At 55.3% G+C, this 20,795-nt stretch overlaps 1 protein-coding gene across 3 annotated transcripts in view; it reads left to right on the plus strand.

Moving 5' to 3' along the window:
- Window positions 1–20,795, plus strand: part of MID2 (midline 2) — a 161,504-nt gene that overhangs the window by 102,719 nt on the left and 37,990 nt on the right. For all 3 annotated transcript variants that reach the window (XM_075896588.1, XM_075896589.1, XM_075896585.1), the window contains 2 exons: window positions 494–589; window positions 11,289–11,396. In XM_075896588.1, the coding sequence (XP_075752703.1) occupies window positions 494–589; window positions 11,289–11,396 (204 nt within the window). The remainder of the gene's footprint in view (window positions 1–493; window positions 590–11,288; window positions 11,397–20,795) is intronic.

Raw genomic sequence — 20,795 nt, forward strand, 5'->3', positions numbered from 1 at the left:
GGGGGACATGGCAAGAGTTGGCATAATCCTACTAGTGCGCCTGTTGCACAGAGTTTTTCAGGGAAGACGGGAGTCAAACTCCATTTCATACAGGAAAAGACAAAAAGAAAAGAGTTAAAAACCAAACCTCCAGGTCTGATAGTAAATCAATAAAGTAGCGGAGACGACACATCCCTTCTCTTTGCTGGTGACCTACAGATGCAGGCTGCATTGCCCACCCGGTACTGCCTGCTAGCCACTGTAAAGTTACTGTAGTTGTCAGTCAGGGATAGCGAAACAACATTAGTTTTGGCTTACAAGCAGGTTTTTCTGCCTGCTTCTTCCACAGGAAGCATCGTTGCCCGAAGTAATTAATGTGTGCGTGCGGGTTGTGTTTTCTCCAGTCTGATGGCAAATGTTCTGATGTGTCCTTATTCGGTGGGGCTGGTGTCGAGCTATGCTGATGCTGTCTCTCTCTTTTTTCCTTTCTTCCTTCCCGTTTCTGTGCCGGCAGCAAACCCTGGAGACGAACCTCACCAACCTGGTGAAACGCAACAGCGAACTAGAAAACCAGATGGCCAAGCTGATACAGATCTGCCAGCAGGTGGAGGTAGGTGGGGCCAGTGCCGCGGAGAGCAGGGTCCGTGATGGGGCAGAGGGGTTCTGTCGGGTGGCGATGCGGGGTAGTGGGTGAAGTTTGGCCAGAGGCCATGTGGGGAAAGCCCTGGCGGTGAGATGAGAGAGGCTGTGGAACAGTATCCCGAGCAATGGCAGACCCGTCGCTTGATTCATTTCAGTCTAGGCTGCACAGGCGGCTGGTAAATACATGGGGGTGACACCGGCCGGCGGAGGCGGTTGCATAGCACCCTCCCACTGATTGAGATGGTTCCCAGGGCAGCGTTGGGAGGTGGACGGTCACTGAGCATGGCCTGGCCACTGTGGACGCCTCGCTCTCTCGGGGCCATTGACAGCTCCTGGCCCGGAGCCGCGTGTCTGCGGCAGTGTACAGGAGAAGGTGCGCTTGTTCGGGGAAGGGCAAACGGGAGTCGCTCGTGCACTAACTACAACTGCTCTGTGGGAGAACCCAGAGGCAGTGAGAACTGGACAGGCCATCTCCCCAGCCGCAGGGGCTGGAGGGCAGCAAGTGATGATGAGATGAGGTAGCGGAGATGGTCGCAGTGGGAACGTATCCCCATCCGGGGGGGGATGCGTGTGCGCACACCGGCATTGCAGTGGGGCACTCGCTGTGCCCCACATGTGGGCTCCGACTCGGGGAGAAGTAGGAGGAATTCTGGGCTGGGCTTGGGCTGCCAGTGCCGCTGTGACGACACCCCCAGCCTGTGCCGCTTGGGGGCGCCTGCGGGGTCTGTGCTGCTAACTGGTTACAGACGCCTGGTCAGGGCCGGGCCACAAGGGGTGCCGCTGAGGGTCGGGGAGTGTTGAGTGGGACATGATCCCACAGATCCCGGTGCTGAATTGGGATCGGTCACTTAGGAAGTGGGTCCCAAACTTTACCAGTCCGACCCTCCCCCCATCCCTCGAGCAAGCGGCTTTGGGACTCACCACCCCTCCACCTCCGCAGACCGCAGCAGAGTGAGTGCGCCGGCCCAGTGCCACCATGGGGCAGCGCCAGGCGCCCCAAAGCTGCAGGCTCGGGGGGCAGGGTTCGGAGAAGTGGATTCTGTCCCTGGTTTTGTCCCAGACTCCGGGCGCGTCACCGAAACCAGACTTGTCACGGGGAGTCGCTAACTGCGTGTTCCTCGTTTTCCGGCTGCCTGGCTGGAGACCCTGGGGCCTGATTTGCAGAAGCGTTGAGCGCTCCCAGCTACAACTGAAGTCAGTACGAGCTGGGCTCTGAGCGGACAAAGTGCTGCATGAGGCTACATGAGCTCAGAATTCCAGCCCTAGCTTTCTCATTTTGTGTTTCCGGTTTGTAACGAAGCTTCCTGTATATCTGGGCTTCAGCCCCGGCTCTGCAAGAGGCTAAGAACATAAAACCAGCCAGACTGGGTCGACCAAAGGTCCAGCCCAGGGTCCTGTCTGCCCACAGAGCCAGTGCCAGGGCCCCAGAGGGAATGAACTAAACAGGGAATCATCAAGTGATTCATCCTTTGCTACCCATTCCTTGCTTCTGACAGGCCAGGGACACCCTCCCTGCCCATCCTGGCTAATAAGTGTCAATGGACCTAACCTCCATCAATTTACCTAGTTCTTTTTGAACCCTGTTAGTCCTGGTCTTCCCCACATCCTCTGGCAAGGAGTTCCACAGGTTGACTGTGCGCTGAGTGAAGAAAACCTTCCTTCTGTATGTTTGAAACCTGCTCTCTATGAATTTCATTTGGTGACCCCTAGTTCTGTTGTTATGGGTTATCACCATTCCTTTTACGGGAGCGCCAGGAAGCAAAATGAATGACTATTTGGAAGCACTTGGATCTGGGAATGACGAGTGCCGCAGGAAATTGAGAATTCTGTCTCCACAGCAGAGTTTGAATCGAGTGCACAAGATTAAGGCTGGGTAGCACCTTGAGGAATGAGGGTAGCGCGAGATATTGAATAGCTGCTCGTTGAGTGAGCAACACCTAGTCTGTGCACTGAACGAGGCAGCTGGAAAGATAGTAGGTGAGAATGTAATCAAAGACAGATCACCATTCAGATGCACAGGGGCAGAATCACGGCTGCACAGGAAACCTGAAATCTGGCATCTCTCCGCTTGCGAGTGCTCACTTTGCAACCTGGCTGGCGTTCTCTGGCTGTGCTCGGAGCGCGCCTGCTGGCACTTGGACGTGAGGGAGAGCTGGAGCGCCGGGCCTGGCAAAAGAGAGGTGAAGGCCAATGACTGGGCAGCTTGGAGACGCCGGGGCAGTGGGGGAGTGATCCCTGGCAGTGCTCGCAAGGCCATGACGTACAAAGGGGTCGAGGTTGCAGGTGGTGAGACGGGCGGGGTAGAAGCAAGGCCAGTGGCCTGTCAAAGCGAGATGGGTTTCGACTGGAGCTGGCCCTGCTTCCAGAGAGAGGGCAGACGGCACTTGCCGAGGGTACAGATGCAACGGAGGCATCAGCGCGGGAGGAGTCTGGGTGCAGAGTAGCTAGAATGTTGCCACGCAAAGCGGAGGAGAACGTCCTTCGCTGGGGACGGGGAGATGGCTCCGCGCTCAGGAGAGACCTTTGCAACAGGCCGTTTCCTCTGCCTTTCTGCGGCCGTCCTGTTCCAGCTGCTGACGCTCACCCCGGAGAGGCTGGCAGCTGGCCCCCGTGATGGGCACGTCACCAGGCCCCTTTGCAAATCTCCTGGAACCCTGTGAGAGAAACGGGAAAGCATCGGCTCCGGCCAAGCAGCCCCACACAACCAAGCGGGCCCTTGGAAAGCCCGGAGAAGGCTGACTTAGGGCGGTGGCAGTGGAAACGGGAGTGCAGCCTGCTCCTGCGCGAGGACAAGCCCTGGGTGTTTGGGCAGCATGCTGACAGTGCAGGGGTGAGCGAGCATCTATTCCAGCCTGGCCTTGTCTCTGCATGCTGCATCCCAATTGAGGAAGGGAACGGTGGCCGGTTACCCAGGAAGCATCACCCTTAATGGTTAACCAGGGGCGGGGCATCGAGGGAAGGGGCGGGGCAAGGAGATCCAGGTTTCTGAAATAGAACGTTGGCAAATCCTAGTGCAAGGAGGTCTGGTCAAACCCAAGGAAATGGCCCGGGGGGGCTCTGTCCTGACTGCCGGATGGGTCGCCGTCTGGCACGACTTGGCAGTTCCATTCCTAACGCATCGCCTCTCCCCTCTCCGACTCCGCTGGCAGGCAGCGTGTCCGGGCACGGCGACACAGGAGAGTTTGGGAGCTGACTGAGGATTAATTGGCGGTGCTGAGTGCCTCTGGTAAGGCTGCTCTGGGATGTTTGTTCCAGGACTCTCCTGTGCCTTCGGGGCTGGCTGACACTAGGCCAGACTGCTGAGTGCTGGCAGAGCCGCTGTCAAGGTCATGGAATACAGACATTTCCAAGAAAGAAACAACAGGACATGCGAAAGTGTCCCCCCTTCCCCCGCCTGCATTCTCTACATGCTGATTGGTTTCCATCCTGCCTAAATTGTTTCCTTCCTCTTTTCTCCCTCCCCTCTGAAAACGGGCTTGTGAAACTGCACCCTCCCTGGGCTGTCGGAAACCCATGGGCTGGCTTCTGTAGCCCAGTAGCCGCTTTCGAGGCAGGCCAGCAGCCCTTAGAAAATGCTTTGTGTGGAGGATACAGAGGAAAACCAAAGATCACCGTGCGTCCCAGTGAGGAACAGGACCCTGCTACTCCCACCCTTTGATCTAGCAAATGCTTTCTGTGGCTGATTAGCAATCAGCACCCTTTGTTTGCCTTTCCAAGAGAACCCGCAGGATGCCCACCCAACAGCAAGAGGGTGCCACCCTATGAACCCAGCCTCCTGGCTAACAGGACTGTGTAAATAAGAGGCCTTGCAAACAGCAAGTGGAGGAGGAAAGTGGCTGATGCCTTATTGTTCTTTCCAAGTGCATAACAATTAATAGTAAATTAGTTTGCTCTTTCGTTCGCTGAGCTGAGGCCTGGCGCCAGGCCATTGCAATCCCTTTCTTCTTAATGGGCTATTGATTTTCAGTTACTAAATTAAGCAGCCGTTCCTCAGACAAGTTCCTTTAAAAAGGATAAAGACACTGATCGAGTGCAGGGGCCTCGGAAATAGATTTAGGTGATTGGCTGGCGTATCAACAACAATGTGTTGCGAAGGTTGTTTATCTAGTTGAGCTGCATTTCCCCTGGCCCAAGACCCTCTCTCCCCCCTCGACTGCAACAGAGAGGACGCCCAGACTTCTGCGCCTCACTTTGATGCAGCTGTTGGCTGCAGGACCTAGCTTGAGCAGATGACACAGAACTCAAGTGGCTCCAGTAAGGCCCAGAGGCTACGTCTACACTACAAGGTTTTTGCGCAAAAACCGGCAGAGCGTCCGCACCTCAAGCGCATTCTTGCGCAAGTAAATCGGCAGAACAGAGGACTTTTGCCGGTAGAGTTATTCCTCTCCCCATGAGGAGTAACTCCTTTTTGTGCTACAGCTCTTGTACAAAAAGGCAGGTGTGGATGCTCCGGAGGGCTTTTTGCGCAAGAAACCCCTATTGGCAACAGCACAGGGGCTCTGATGGCCGTTCTGTGCATGGCCATCAGAGCGTCCTTGCGAGAGAGCGTCCCTGCAGTGCGGATGCTCTCTTGCACAAAAGCACATGGCTTTTCCGATGCGCTTTGAGGTCTGGACGCGCTTTTGCGCATGAAGTTTTTGCGGAAGAATTCTTCTGCCAAAGGCTTCTTGCACAGAAACCCTGCAGTGTAGACAAAGCCAGGGGTAGTGATGGGCAACTGCCTCTCATCTAGTGTCCCGCAGGCCCTGTCTTTTGACCAGCTCCACACTCAGACCAGGAAAGGGGGACAAGCAGCAAATCTAGCCCGGCCCTCCCCATGCAGATGTAATTTACCTAGGACTGCTGCAGGGGGCATTGGAGCAAGTCCCAGGGCGGGAGTGACCCGTCTCTGGGACCTTGCTTTTGAATGATGCTCTGAGCTCTGTTCTTGCTCTGGTGGCTGGGGCTAGGGTAGCTCCGTGGGGTTGCTCCGTGACACCTGTATCTCAGAGGTGCCACTGTCCATCTTGCTTCCCTAAGGGCTGGCCGAGAATGGCTTGCACAAGGGAAGGCTTTTCCTTCCATGGGTGTCGTTCCAGGGCTGCTCCTACCTGGGCCCCTCCCTGTGGCTCGTGACAGAGAACATTAGTAAAGGGAGATGAAGAGTGAATGGATTTTTGCAAGCAGAAAATTAAGAGCAAGAACCACAATTCCGCCAGGCAAAATGCAAGTGCCTGATATTCAGAGCGTGTGCAGGTCAGGTTATGACTCAACGGCTCCGCGGGGGATGGAAGAGGGATACATTTGGATTGTCAGTGCCTTCAGCTTGTGCAAGGTGGCCATCCAGGGGGTTTATATATAGCTCTGCTGGCAGGCTCTGCCTGTTCAGCTTCCTGAACCGTGGAATGAGTAAATGACAAGGGGGTTTGACCTTCTGTGAGATCCCCAAGTGAGCTCTGCTCTGCATTGGCTCTTGCTCACACGTGACAGGCTGCCGTTAAGGACACGTGCACCCGTCGCACGTATGGAAGGCTGGCCTCCAGCCCTAAGGCCGAGCAGGCTCCGTGGCCGGTCTCCAGCCGCCAGCAGGGAGGTGCCGATGTAAATGTGAGAGGCCTGTTTCCAGGAAAAGTGCGTCCTGCCGGGAAGCGAAGGCGCCTAAACCCGGGACTTGGCCAGCGCAGCAAGCCAAGGAGGGGACTGTGTGTCAGGTGGGTTTGTTGGACACACGTGCTGTCTACCCTTGAAACACAGCAGTGGCACAGCTCTGTCTGCACCCGGCCTTAGGGTCTTCCATTGACCGGGCACTGCCTACATGAGGACCGAAGCCAGATTTACCAGGTCAGCCTACTTTTCTAGAGTAAACCCACTCTTAGGACAAGAGGGGACAGTCCGTAGGAGCTGCCAAAATGATCAGAACACAGATCTGAGGCCTGCGCTACGGCTGAAACACAGGTCAGCCTGCCTACGGGGCGCTCGCGCCTGAGACGTGACGCTGACCTAAGCCCAGTGCAGACACTGCTAGGTTGGCAGAAGGATTTTTCCTTGAACCTAACCACCCTGCTCCAGGGGAGGATTCCCTACAGTGGCCTCACCGGCGCCTACGCTGCCGCAGGGCAGCTCTTCTCGGGGGCACGTCTCGTGTCGACATCGCCGCCGAGAGAAGAACGTGTCTCTGTACATGGTCAGTCGGCCCAGCTCCCCGACTCATTGCAGCAGCTGGCGCTGAAGAAAACCCTCCCGAATGGGACACATGCACATGGACACCTGCCCTCTCTTGCGGTGAGCAGCCTGGTTCTGTGCCTGACGGGTCACAAACCATGTTTGCAGCGGGCGGGGCACCGGGCTGGTGTGTCTTCCCCTCGGTCTGTTCAGTAGGAAATCCCAGAATAATTTGCCCCCCGCATCACTGGGGCCGTGCTGGGTTCGAGTCGTCCTCCTGCAACACGATAAGAGAAAAAAATCTTAAAAGCGACGGATGGTCCGGTAGCCCCGTGGAGACTAACAAACACTGTAGATGGGCTCGTGAGCTTTCGTGGGCACTGCCCTCTTCTTCCAATGATGAGTGGCGATCTCCTGGATTTCCCAGAATGCACTGGCACAGGCCACAGGCGGCGCCACGGCAGTGGCAGATACACAAACATGGCTGACGTGCAGATGCCTCTTGTCCAGCAGTTCTTGCGTGTCTGCTTTCACACAGCAAGCCTCTGAACGCCACCCCCCATCCATTCAAACCCCTTTTTAATATACCCATCGCTGGCGGCAAAGCAGGTGTGGGGTGGAGGTGGACAGCTCCCAGCCCCTCCCCCCCAGTAGTAATCCCAGGACCGCCTGAGAGTCCCGACCCCCCATTTGAGAGTCCCGGCTCTTGTCTGAGTGCGCGTCCCCTCCGGCTCCCGTGGGAGTGTCACAAAGCGGTTGCGGGAGCATAGTTGCGCTCGTGGCGAGGACGGGTGCGCCCTGCCTTAAACTGCCTGTGACAAATCCACCAGGGGAGCGAATCCCCTCCGCGGGCACAGAACCTCATTTTCAGAGGCTCCGGATCTAATCCTGACCAGGTTACTCCCCAGAGCCCCTTGCAGGCGAGCAGTGAGCATTCCCCGTGCCTTGGACTTGTGTTGCCCCGAGATGGCTCCTCCCCTCCCCTACCTGTGTGGCGCTTGTTCCGCTCACCTGATGCTCAGGAACAGTCACTCTTGGCTTCTGGACGGGGACCAATCTCCCAAATGTCAACCTAAGCCATGAAAGCTTCAGAAATTAGCGTGGAGACAATTACGCAGCCTTGGCTGTGGGGATGCTGGTTCTCCTCCTCGGATAGAGTCGGGTCTCTTGACTCATCCAATCCCCCAGTGCTGTCAGCATGGCGGCACGGCGGGGTTTTGCCAGAGCTGACGTTTCGGATTTAGAAGGCTTTGAGCGGGAGCGCTGCATTAGCCATGGTATTTAAGGTTCAGGGCTCGTGTGATTTGAATTGCTTGTTACGGGTGCCTCCCTGTTCAGCAGTAATTCGTTCAGCCGGCACCTGATGTGTCCTTTCTGCTTGTGCTAGTGATCCCCATGGGTTCTAAAGGCAGTGCAAACAGCAACCGGGATAAAGGGCAGCCCAGGTCAGTGCTTCTGCTGAAACAAAGACGCTGATCGCAACGATTCCTCACACCGAGGCCTCTAGAGGTGAAATCACACGCCATGTCCAAACCCCTGAACCCAGACCCATGGTGAGGGTGTATCACAGACCCCACTGCCAACCCCATCCAAGCCACCTGATACCAGCCAAGCCAATGGCTCTAAATTGCCGTTAGATTCCCGGAGAGCGTGCAGTAGGGTTAGCGATTCCCCACTGTTTGCCCCTCTGGAATTCACTCCAGCAGCTCTCCAGTCAGTAGCCCTGTTTAACCAGCTGGTCGGGGCTCTAGTAAGATGCTTGACATCTGTAATGCTGAGGCGGGTCTCTGATTGCTTTGCTGCTTCTGGTCTTTTTGCAGTTTCAAAACCAGTGGGGCCCACGTCATTCCTGGCAATTGGCGGAGTGTTTATTGGAGAACAGACTAGCCAGATGTCCCCGCGGTGCTTTGTGTGACTCCGCTGGCAGGCCACCCCTTCCTGGAGAGTGACGCCAGGTCGCCCTGGCATGGCCTCTGACTTCCACAGTCTTCCTGCTGCTCCTTCGGGCATGGCAGGGAGTTGACGCCTGAGTGAGAGGAGGGCCTAGCAGGGATTAAGTACCCTGATTTCAGTGGAATGCAGGCAGGCCAGCTCCTGCGTTCTCTCCCCTGCAGCCACTCCCAGTCCCTCAGGAGCAGCAGGGCTGGCGTAGACCTGGCTGGCTTCTCAGGCTCCCCGCTGAAAGGCCCCGTTCCTAGGATGCGAATGATCAGTCTGGGTGCGAATGGTGCACCCCCCGTAGCACTGAACAATGCTCTTGCCCTTCGCTTTGTGCCCCGACTGGATTCGAATCGGCAGGATCCTCTCGGTAGGCGAGTTCCTAAACGTCCACTGTGATTCGCTGATTGCAGGCTGAGCCTCCTGCATCCCGCAGACCAGAGCAACGATCTCGTTCCTTCTCGGTGCAGCAGGGACCGGTCCCCGGGGGCACCGAGACAGGTCTAGGTTACGCCTCAGACATGCAGTGGCACAAGTGCCCCGAGCATCCGCGCCCTTTTTTTTCCCAGCGCACCGCTGCTCCGGTACGGAGGCAGGCCTGTGAGAGCTGCCCTCTCGACGTTCCTTTCCTGCCAGCATGGCACAGGCTGTGTCTCGGTTCCTGCGCAGTATTTTAACACGAGGATGCTCGTTAAACAGGCACTGAAGCCGTGCAAGTAACGGCCTTTTGCATCTGTATTCAGCACTGCCTCGTCCCTGAGCCCCAGTGGGGACTGATTTGTAGTAAATGAGGTCAATAAAGTCAGGGAAGCTGCGTGAAGCAGCCCTTGAAGACAGCTAACAAGCCTTTTTGACACTAATTATGCAGGTAGCAGGTGGCATCCGGGGCTGGTAGAAACGAGTGTTGCAGCACCGCGCTTCTCCGCTGGCTGCAGCTGTCCCATGGTCCCTAGCGTGGGAAGTAGAGACCTCGGCCTGTGTCACGTCAGCGTCACCTGCTCTGGGAAATGCCAGACTGAGCCGCTGCACCTTGTGCCACGGACGGGTGTGGGTGTGGACACGGAAGTAACTCAGCCCCGTGTGGCCCCGGCTTTGCCTGCCTGTGGCACCATTCCCTCCCTCTGTGCCGTGCCAGGAGCGATCGGCGCCCTGAGGTGGCCCGAAGCCCGGGGTGCTCCCGGCGCTTTGCACAGTAAGTGCGACAGGCCGGGCCTGCCCTTACGGTCCGAATGTTAGCAACAGCGATGAGCAAACGCCTCTGCTGCCTCTTCCCCGTGTCCCTGTTCCACCGCACCCCGGCTGGGCCCTCGGCTCAGCCGTGAGACTCCCGCATCCGGGGGAGGGGAGAGTTTGGGGAAGACGCCTACGCCCTCCGCCCCATCCCCCACTCGCTGGCCTTTGGACGGGGAGAACGGCTCTGGGCTCTACACCGGCTCCTCTGATGTTCATCGCTGGGCGGGTGCATAGCAGACTGCAGGGGGGCAAGCTGGGTTCCTGGCATGGGGGCCAGTTGGGGTGAGTTCTGGGCAAGGACACGCAGCCCCATGGCCCTCCCAAAGGCCTTCAGAGCACCTGCCGAACAGCACTGGGCTTAAACACCTGGCATTAGCTGGGATCTGAGCCCCATCTGCGCCATAATCCTCCAGCTGCTCCGCGGGGCGGGGGCCGGAGGGGAGCTAGTGCCGCTCTGCTGACCTTCCTGCACCAGCCTGGGGCATTTGAAACCCAAATCCCACATCTGTCCTCACGGCATAAACTCCACCTCTCTGACCCCCCCCCGCCCTCCCCCTCTGACAGCGGAGTCTGTTGGGCGGTGCCATGCGGCAAAGCTGCCTGTGCGTCCCTCAGGACCTCACTCACGCCTCGCCATGCCCTGGGGCGGCGCCCGCTCAGAGACCTGCCCTGCCGTCTCACCGGAGCCGGTCCTTTGTCACTGCCAGTCGGCAGGGCCCTTTGGGCAGGACAAGCCGGGACCCAGCGTGCTGGGCCACTGAGGCAGGACAGGGAACCCCCATCTCTGGAGGGTTTGAGCAAACAGCTGGCAGGGATGGCCTAGGTGTACTTGGCCCTGCCTCGGTGCAGGGGCTGGAGTGGATGATCCCTTGGGGCCCTGCAGCCCGCTGGCCCTAGCGAGGCTGAGCTGACGGTTCTGGCCTGGGGCCCAGGGTACGCAGAGAGCGGAGGTGAGGGCCCAGGAAATGCTGAGGTTCCACCGTTGCATCGAAGCCTGGGGCCCTTGCTCCCTGGACCCCTCCCAGGAACGGCTCTCTCCCTGTCACTCAACCTGCGGGCAGCCACCAAACCCTGGCCTCTGCCGAGGTTAGTACCTGGCCTTCTCCCATCTCCGAAGTGGGGACAGATGCAGGACACAGCGGCCTGCCTCTGTCTGTGTTGCCTGCACAGCAGCAGCTGCTAAGGAGCGTTGTGTCCTCCCGCGTCAGTTCCTGGCTTCCTGGCAGCTGGCACCAGTGGTGCCAGACCTTGGCTGACAGGAGGGGGCCTGGGGGGAAGCTGTTGCTGCTCGCGTGGCCAGGCTCAGAGCCAGCGTGTGGCATTCACAGCCCGGCCTGTCTGCTGTCTCTGCCTAGGTGAACACGGCCATGCACGAGGCCAAGCTGATGGAGGAGTGTGATGAGCTCATGGAGATCATCCGGCAGCGCAAGCAGGTGATCGCGGTGAAGATCAAGGAGACGAAGGTGAGTCTCTCGCTGGGGCAGGCGTGTCCGGGGGCACCAGGGCATGGCCCGTGCTCAGGCAACGGTTCCTGCGGGAGGTGATGGGGCCACCAGTGCTGCTGCTCCTGTGACATCTTGATTTTCAGCTCAGCTTTGCCAGCTTGCCGGGTCCAGAACAGCCTGCTCCCAGCCACGGGGCTGGTGTGGCAGCAAAGAAAGCCACGGAGGAGGGAGCTGTTCCGTGGGTAAGCGGTGTCAGAGCCGTGTGTTTGGAAATGAGCTGCCAGGCTCAGCAGTTCAGAGGCTATCAATGGAGCGGCCAAGAACTTGCCCGCAGAAGGGGCAGGGTGCGCCAGGGCCGGTCCTCTAGTGCTTGTAAGCACAGAGGGCGAGGCAGGGGCTGCTTTTCAGAGATGCTTTGTATGGGGCAGGCACACCAGCGTCCAGCACGTGCCAGGTGCCCGGCTCGCAACTGAACACTGGCAAGTACCTTGCTGGACCAGCTGGGCTCACCCATGGGCTAGTGTCGTTGAGACAGCTATTGGGATGAGAATGGGTGTAGTGCTTAGGCTTTGTGGGGTGCCTGTGGGTTGCTGCCTGCACTAGCCTCCGCTACAGCATCCGTATCCCACAGGGTTGGGCAGGGTGAGAGATTACGTCCTTGAAGAGCGGCTCAGCAGCCAAAAGCACCGTGTCCTGCCCAACAGGCAAAGCCCGTCCGCACCTAGGGGCACGTTAAAGGGGACGAAAGACTTTGTTGCTCGGCTCTTTCTCTCCCATGAAGATGAGTCACCCAGGTAGATGCCTCCCCTTGGCTGAGTGTGCAGCTCAGAGCACGTGGCGGAAAGGAACAAACGAGATAGAACAAGACAGAATTGGATCTGCTTTGCCTTGACTCAGGAGTTTTCTAGGCATAAGCAAGGGATCCCCGACTGCCTAGCCTGGAATAGGCCCAAAGGACACAGAGGGGTTACACAAGTGTGTTACCTCCTGAAATGTAAGATTAGAACTCGTTGTGTGTGACCTGCCTTAACCTTGTGAATTACGCTCGTTTCCTTTTCCTATATAATACATCTATAGGTAGCTTAGTGTGGGATTGATTGCAAGTGATGTCTTTGGTATGAGGGCGAAGGTGCAATTGACCCGGGATATGTTGTGACTGGTCCTTTGGGACTGGGAGTAACCTGTGATTTTTGTGGTGTAAGGGGCCGTGTCCCCAAGGCACCTCCTCGGGGGGTGAGTCAGGTCCGGGTACCCGAGAAGACGGTCTGTGACTCCACGTTAAGGCTGTGAAAGTGCTTGAGGAGTTCACACTCGATACTGGTGAAATCTAAGCCTAGTTTGAACTCTCGGCCGATTTGGAGTTGGTGCCCTGTGTCCCACCCGTCTGCCCTGATGTTGGCAGTGGGCAGGATTCCCATCCTGCGGGAAGTCGATAGATCGCCTGCCGGCGCGGTTACAGCTGAACCGTGACATTGAGAGGTTTGCAGGTTACAGACTGGGCAGAGCGTGAGCCACGGTGCTAGGGTGGTATTGCAGAAAAGCAACGCTCACTGCTGCTTGCCGAAGGGGCAGTCCAAGGAAAAGAATGCCCCAGTTCAGCGGCTCAGAGCTATGCTCCCAGGTTCTTACCCCAGATGCCAGGGGCAGGAGAGGACCCTGTGGTGGCTACTGCTGGCTTCCAGCCCACGTCTTGGTTCTGTTCTGAAGCCTTCCAGGCCCAGTGCCCAGGCTGCCTTCTGCCCCGCTCTGGCCTGCTGCTCCTCCCTTCTGTCCTTGGCGCCCTCTGACCTCAGGTAGAACTGGCTTTTGGAGCCCTCCCCCAGTGCCCAGTGAGGAGCCGGCGGGTGCATTACTGGCCTGGCCTGCCCACTTCGCAGGCTCCCCACGCACCGGAGCTGCACTCGCCATGTGACCCCCCCCGGGCATTCGTTCCAGCAAACCCTCATTCCACCCACCTTTGCCCATTTCCTCCAAGATGGGGCAAGATGGGGATGGAGGGGGCTGCTCTGCATCCCCCGGAGGGGAGGGCCTCAGCGCCACCCGGAGAGCACCGTGCCTCCCCTTGGAAGCCCCCATTTCAAGGGCCCGGGGCTCCGGACGCTGTGGCAGCCCTTTGGTATCTCCCCTCCCCCGTCGGTGGGCCTGTGGATGGGGTCTGTCCTTTGGTTTTGCTTTGGTTGCTCCTGAATTGGGCTGGAGGGAACCTCTGTCTCTAGGCTGGCACCAGGCACCTCTCAGGAGCTGATCATCTCAAAGGAGGCATCTCCGACACCCGGCGTGGCCTGGGCACTGCTCAGCCGGGCTGCTTGCCACCCGAATGCTTGTCTGGTCTCCCCTCGAAACGGCAAGGCCTTTCCTCTCTCCTGCCTTTGCAAACCTGGGCAGAAAGGAAACCGTCCAGCAGCTCGTTAAGTCCCAGGAGGAGAGGCGCTGCCTTGTGCAAGGAGCCCTCTGGAGTTGTGTCCACCCTGCGGTTAGCCATGCTCTGCACAGGATGGTTGGGCCGGTGGTGTGAAAACACACACACTCTCTCTCTCTCTCTCTCACTCTCAAAGCACCAGTTCTGTAAACTCCCATTTAATTAGTTAACTGGTTAAACAGGGGGCAGGCAGCAGAGCGCCCGTCTCCCCCCCACGGGCAGTGGGCTGTTCTGCCAGGCTGCAGCGACCCCCACCCACAGCGAGCCCCACCCTTCAGTCCCCACCAGCGAAGGTTGAGGCTTCCCGACTAATGGGTTAACCAGTCTCATCCCTACTTTATATAGCGCTCTCCTGGCACTTTGCTTTTAGCAGTGTAGACAAAACCAGAGTTCAGGTGCTTTGTGCTGGGATCTCCCAATGCACCGAGAAGCAAGAGTATCGATCTTCTGGGGGTGGCCCCACAGGGAAGTCGATGGGAGAAACTCTCCCACCAACTTCCCTTGCTCCTCCTGACCGCAGAGTTCTGGAGTCGAGAGCGACACCCTCCGCATTCAACCTAGTGGTCCTTCGCAGCCCCGCTAAATCGAACACTGGAAGACAGAGCTCCGGAGCACCGATCCTCCTTTGAGCATAGACATGCCTTTACCCCTCCCTTCTGCTGCCGTGTGTTCGCCGGGTTCCACCGCCCTTACTCCATGAATAGCCCCTTGAAGTCAGTTGGAGCTGTCGGAAATCAGTGGGACTGGGACTGCTTGAACAGGGGTTGACGAATTTGGTCATTAAAAGACTCTGATCTCCCTGCTCCTGCAAGAATGACGCAGCTTTGGCTGTAGCTGTCTGCTTCCCAGGTATTAACCGGTCCTTCCGCCTCCCCATAAGTTACTGCCTCACTCCTCGTTAGAGACTTTATAGGATAATCCATCATGTGCAACTTGGGCAAAAGCCTTCTGGAAACATTAAGCATATTCCTTCCCTTCCGTCGACACCCAGAACAATTTCACTGAAAACAAACAACTGTCAGGGTTGCTTGAAGTGATTTATCTTACACACGTTCATGCCGACGCATTCCACGTTTAATAAGAGCACAAGAACGGCCAGACTGGGTCAGACCAAAAGTCCATCTCATCCAGAATCCTGTTTTCTGACAGTGGCCGATGCCAGGTGCCCCAGAAGGAGTGAACAGAACAAGAAAACATCAAGTGATCCATCCCCATTCCAAGCCTCTGACGAACAGAGGCCAGGGACACCAACCCTGGCTAACAGCCATTGAAGGACTTATCTTCAATAAATGTATCTGGATCTTTTTGAACCTTGTTAAAGTCCTAGTCTTCACCACATCCTCTGGCAAGGAGTTCCACAGGTTGACTGTGCGTTGTATGAAGAAAACCTTCCTTTTGGTTGGTTTAAACCTGCTACCTGTTCATTTCATTTGGTGACCCCTAGTTCTTGTATTATAGGAAGGAGTAAATAATTCTTCCTCATCCACTTTTTCCACACCAGTCATGATTTTATAGACCTCTTATCATAGCTCTCTCCTTAGTCATCTCATTTCCAGGTTGAAAAATCCCAGTCTTGTTAATCTCTCCTCATATGGCACCAATTCCATACCCCTAATAACTTTTGTTGCCCTTTTCTGAACTTTTTCCAATGCCAAGATACCTTTTTTGAGATGAAGCGACCACATCTGTACGCAGTATTCAAGCTGTGGGCCTACCATAGATTTATACAGAGGCAATAACATGTTCTCTGTCTTCTTCGCTATCCCTTTCTTAATGATTCCCAACATTCTGTTTGCTTTTTTGACTGCCGCTGCACATTGAGTGGATGTTTTCAGAGAACTATCCACAATGACTCCCAAGATCTCTCTCAAGTGGTAACAGCTAATTTAGTCCCCATTATTTTGTACATATAGTTGGGATTATATTTTCCAATATGCATTACTTTGCATTTATCGACATTAAAATTAATCTGCCATTTTCTTGCCCAGTCACCTTGTTTTGTGAGATCCTTCGGAAGCTCTTCACAGTCTGCTTTGGACTTAACTCTCTTGACCAGTTTAGTCATATCATCTGCATATGTTGCCACCTCACTGTTTACCCCTTTCTCCAGATCATTTATGACTATGTTGGACAAGTCCAGCACGGACCCCAGGGGGACACCACTAGTTACCTCTCTTCATTCTGAAAATTGACCATTTATTCCTACCCTTTGTTTCCTGTCTTTTAACCAGTTATCAATCCATGAGAGAACCTTCCCATTTATCCCATGATAGCTCACTTTACTTAAGAGCCTTTGGTGGTGAGGGAACTTGTCAAACGCTTTCTGGAAATTGAAGTGCACTATATCCACTGGATCCCCCTTGTCCACACACTTGTTCATCCCCTCAAAGGACTCTCATAAATTGGTGAGGCATGATTTCCCTTTACAGAAACCATCCATGTGTCTGACAATTTTATTCTTTACTACAGTTTCCACCAATTTGCCCAGTACTGACGTTAGACTTAGCGGTCTATAATTGCCAGGATCATATCCAGAGCCCTTTCTAAAAATTGGCATCACATTAGCTATCTTCCTGTCATTTGGCACAGAAGAGGATTTCAAGGCGAGGTTACAAATCAGTTAGCAGGTCTGCAGTTTCACATTTGTGCTCTTTCAGAACTCTTGGGCGACTGCCATCTGATCCCGGTGGCTTGTTACTGTTCAGTTTATCAGTTTGTTCAACAATGCCTCTAATGACACCTCAACCTGGGACAATTCCTCAGATTTGTCACCTAAAACAAATGGCTCTGGTTTGGAAATTTCCCTCATGTCCTCAGCTGTGAAGACTTTCTGTGCAAAGAATTCATTTAGTTTCTTCACAATGACCTTTATCATCTTTGAGTGCTCCTTTAGCATCTCGATCGTCCAGTGGCCTCACTGGTTGTTTAGCCGGCTTCCTGCTTCTCAGGTACTGAAAACAATGTTTGCTATTACTTTTGAGTTTTTGGCTGATTGTTCTTCCAATTCCTTTTTGCCATTGTGCCAGCCTCTGGAAAACAGAGACCTGCCTGAAGCTTTTGCTCACAACCACACTGCAATTAGGGATCACTTTGAGTGGGGAGAAATTCTCTTAGTACTTGCAGAAGCCTAGAGTTTGCTGGGCAGCCAGCAGTTAACATGCCTGCAGCTTTCTCCAGTGTCAGAAATAAATCAGTCAATACTGTTCTAGTAAAAACTGTCTGTTCTTCCGTGCCACGTGGGACTCATTGCAATTTGGATTCAAGATGTGGTGTGGGAGTACCGCTAACCGTGGGAAAGTGGCATCCATCAACAGTGACTCTCTGATGCATATGCAACGGTTAGTAAAAGGCTTGAAAAACTTGCATCCACATTCTGTATTCACCTGGCTGCACATTCCATGGGTTCCTCATCTTGTATGGAGCTACCGATCATGCAGTCAGAACTACAAGTTCCGTGGTGGGACCCAATGGGTGGTACATTGTCCGGGGACTTTTATACCTGCCAATAGTGGGCACCTTTTAAAGTCTGTGCAGGGAACCACATGACTGCTTCGGAGTTCACGTCTTCCCTTGTGTAGTGCCATCGTGCTGGATTTCCTGGCTCAAGGCAGCAAAATTCTTTCCTGTGTCCTGAGACAGCGGGACAGACTCTCTCATCACAGAAGAGGGTGAAGTTGTGCAGAAACCAATGAGACTGCATTGCAAGTGATCTCTGTGTTTGGGGGAGGGTCTGTCTGTCTCTTTGGGGGAAATCTACAGGGTTCCTTTCCAAAGGGAGATAAATGCCTCCAGATGGATCACAATGATATGCTGCTTAACTGCAATTTACAAGCTGCCGCTGATGTACATAATGAAATGGAAGCCGCTGGGCTCTGAAAGGCAATTCCTTTGGCCTGCAGGAATTCACAGCAAACTGAAGGCAACCATATCCCACCGTGTCCCCGATGGCAAATCGAATCCTGCGGATTGGGATTGCTCTTGCTAACTGTGAAGTGCTCGATCTATGTGTCAAGGCTAAGATGTCACACAGTGTCACACAGGGAAATAGTCTGCCCGTTTTCCCGGAGAAGGCAGAAGAGTCGAGGCACCGTTTTGACGTCTCCCTGGAGCGTGAAGTGCCCTGTGATGACAGCCCAACAGCACTTGAAAACTAGAAAAGTGAAATCTGGTCGCCGGCTGTCATGTCTAGTGGGGCAGTACAGGCACTTGCAGTGCCGCTACCGTCGGTGGCTGTGGAAAGAGTCCATCCTTTCCGAAACAGCCAAGCAAATATGGCATGCCGCTCTAGCAAGACCATCCTGCGCAGCTCAACAACCTTCTTCTGCAATAGAGACGTACTGGTGATAAATTCTGAAGGCTTTCAACATCAGGGCTGCTCTGATGGTTCTAACAAATAATTATGCATTTTATTATACCTGTAATTTTGTATTTATTCATTGTTTTCTCAGCCTCGTAACTGTGGGAACTGAAATCTTAAAAAGGCAAATTCCAGTGTTTTAGTCTTTTGAATTAGGCTTGTAATTTGGTTCTTGTCAATGAACAGGAAAACAGGTCTGATTTGTCGATTTAAGGATAGTTACTTTGTCTGTTTTGACCTGAGATGCTGACAGTTTTAAAGCTTTAACTTTTTGAATCTTAACACTCTCGTTCAGTGATTGTCGGAGCTCCTACCCCTCATGTTTGACAGATGTGAACATTTACATGGATAACGTTTTAAAAGATGCCTAAAACCCATAACTTCGCACAGCCGAGAAAATGTAAGATGGTAAAAATTTTGAATATCTTAAAAATCAACATTTCCAAGCAAACTACAGGTTGGACTGCCCTGGTCTGGCCCCATCCGCCGGAGATGATTGACAGCTAGATATAGATATAGACATCTGCCTGTCCTACTCCTCGAATCATTGGGAATGTCTGGTACCAGTGCACTCCCCTGGCTGGGAATCTGCGCTCATCCTCTCACCCCGCCGGGCCTCTGCCTCGGGAGCCCGCTGGCCAGCTCGGGAGTTAGAGCTTTCCCTGTGCCGATGGCACTCAGTCGGCACCGAGTGGCGTGCTCGTTGTTTGAATGAGATCGGTGCGGGGGGGGGGGGGGGGTGAGCTGAGGCCGAGGGGCTGTTGGTACGTGGCAGGAGGGACAACCGGGAGAGCTGGCCAGAGCAGATCTGCACCTGCCACTTGTCCCACAGGTTCACAGTTTGGGGGTCAGGTTAGATCCTCAGGTGCCGGCGGGTAGGAAGGTAGCATCTGCGCTCAGGGCTCGTTTTTTATCTGGGCCTGGTCACGGCAGCCTTGTCTTTGGCTGCAGGGACCTTGCAACCTTGATCCAGGCCTCCAGAGTCAGCAGCGCGCTCTGCTCGCCAGAAGCTGGGAACGGGGGACGGGAGGGATCACGGGAGGATTCCCTGGTCTGTTTGCTCCCTCGGCTGGATGGGCCTGTGGTCTGCCCCCATCTGGCCGCTCTGATGTTCTTGAGCCCAGCCAGAAGCTTAAACTGGTGTAAACTCTGCCCACCCATCTGTTCAGCAGCAAGTGCCTTCACTGCCATTTACGTCCGCTGCGCTGGAGTCCACGCTGCCCATTTCACCGGTCTAACGCTGGCTGTAGGAGAGGCCCGGCCTGCTCCCGGTGGGGCTGAGTTGCTATTGGGGTCAGGAGCGATGCTCAAGGCAGGAACCCCCTAAATCTAAAACAGGGGGCTGGGAGCAGGAGCTGTCATGCGGGAATTCACGTCCACCCTGATCCAGCACTGCCAGGGTCAGTCGGCCTTTTGTGCATTATTCCCTAGGGCGGGGCTGGGAACCTTTCTTGGGCCGGAGCCGCTGACCCACAGAAAAATCAGTCGGGGGCCTCACACAAGTGAGAAGCAAAAACCCCAAATCCCCTCATTGACATGACTGAGAAGGGGAAAGATTTTCCCCACATTTCCCTCACACCAGAGCCTGGGGGGCCCAGCCTAGCACATTTTGTGTGCTCCAGCCCCATGGGAGGATAACGGGGGGGCTGGAGCACCAGTGCAGGCTCCCCAATGCTTGGGGGGAGCCCTGAGCCTTAGGGGCCGGATCTTAGGTTCCCCACCCCTGCCCTCGGGCATGCGCTGAGGGATACAGTGTACCATGTACAAGGGCTTTGCTGCTCTTTGGTTGGGGCGGCTGCTGTTCTCAGAGCTGAGTTGTTACATTTTTGGATTTTCACTGTTCGCCTGTCGTAAGTACCTGTGAGAACGCCAAGGCTGGCTGGGGTGGGAGCTGGAAAGTGACCCGAAGAGATGAGATGACGTGCCGTTTCCATCAGTCGCTGGCCGGGGTGGCCGCGCGAACACCATGCTGGTGTCAGGAAGGGGATTAGCGCGCTGTTTAATTGTTAAAGCGCTGACAGGGCTGACAGTTTGAGCAAGCGACTCCAGTATTCTCCCTGTCAGCTCCGAAGGCTCTGGCTCTTGTTTCTTGTCAGATTCCTGAAGCACAGGCTGGGGTTTCCGACTGACAGGATGCTCCCGGGCGGGGGCTCTGATTTTGGAGCTGACAAGTGAAAATCTCTGGAAGCTGCTGTCATGTGGGGGCTCGGCAGAATCCACGTCTCTCTAGTTAAAACAGACAAATATGCCCAAGTAATCAGAGGGCAAGAAATGCCCCCCGGGTGGGGCTAACGGGGGCTGAGCGATCTGTGTGTCTGCTCTGCACCAGCATGTGTGTGCACCTCTGCATGGCCACACCTTTCCTCAGAGACACTCGCCCACAGGACAACGTGGGGTGGCCACCCCAGGGCCTGCAGCAGCCGCCTGTCGAGGGGCACCTGCCCTCAACTTGTTGCTTTCATATCCTGGGACCTGCACAGCCACACAGCACTGCATGCTGGGAATGGGACAGCATTACACACATCCATGCCCCGCAATACGTAACCAACGTCTGGTTCCTGAGCACAGCTGCTCCAGTACACACACGCACACACACGTGCACACACAAATCCACACACAAATGTGCACACACGTGCACACA

Source organism: Pelodiscus sinensis, chromosome 13, assembly GCF_049634645.1.
Source record: "Pelodiscus sinensis isolate JC-2024 chromosome 13, ASM4963464v1, whole genome shotgun sequence".
NCBI lineage: Eukaryota > Metazoa > Chordata > Testudines > Trionychidae > Pelodiscus > Pelodiscus sinensis.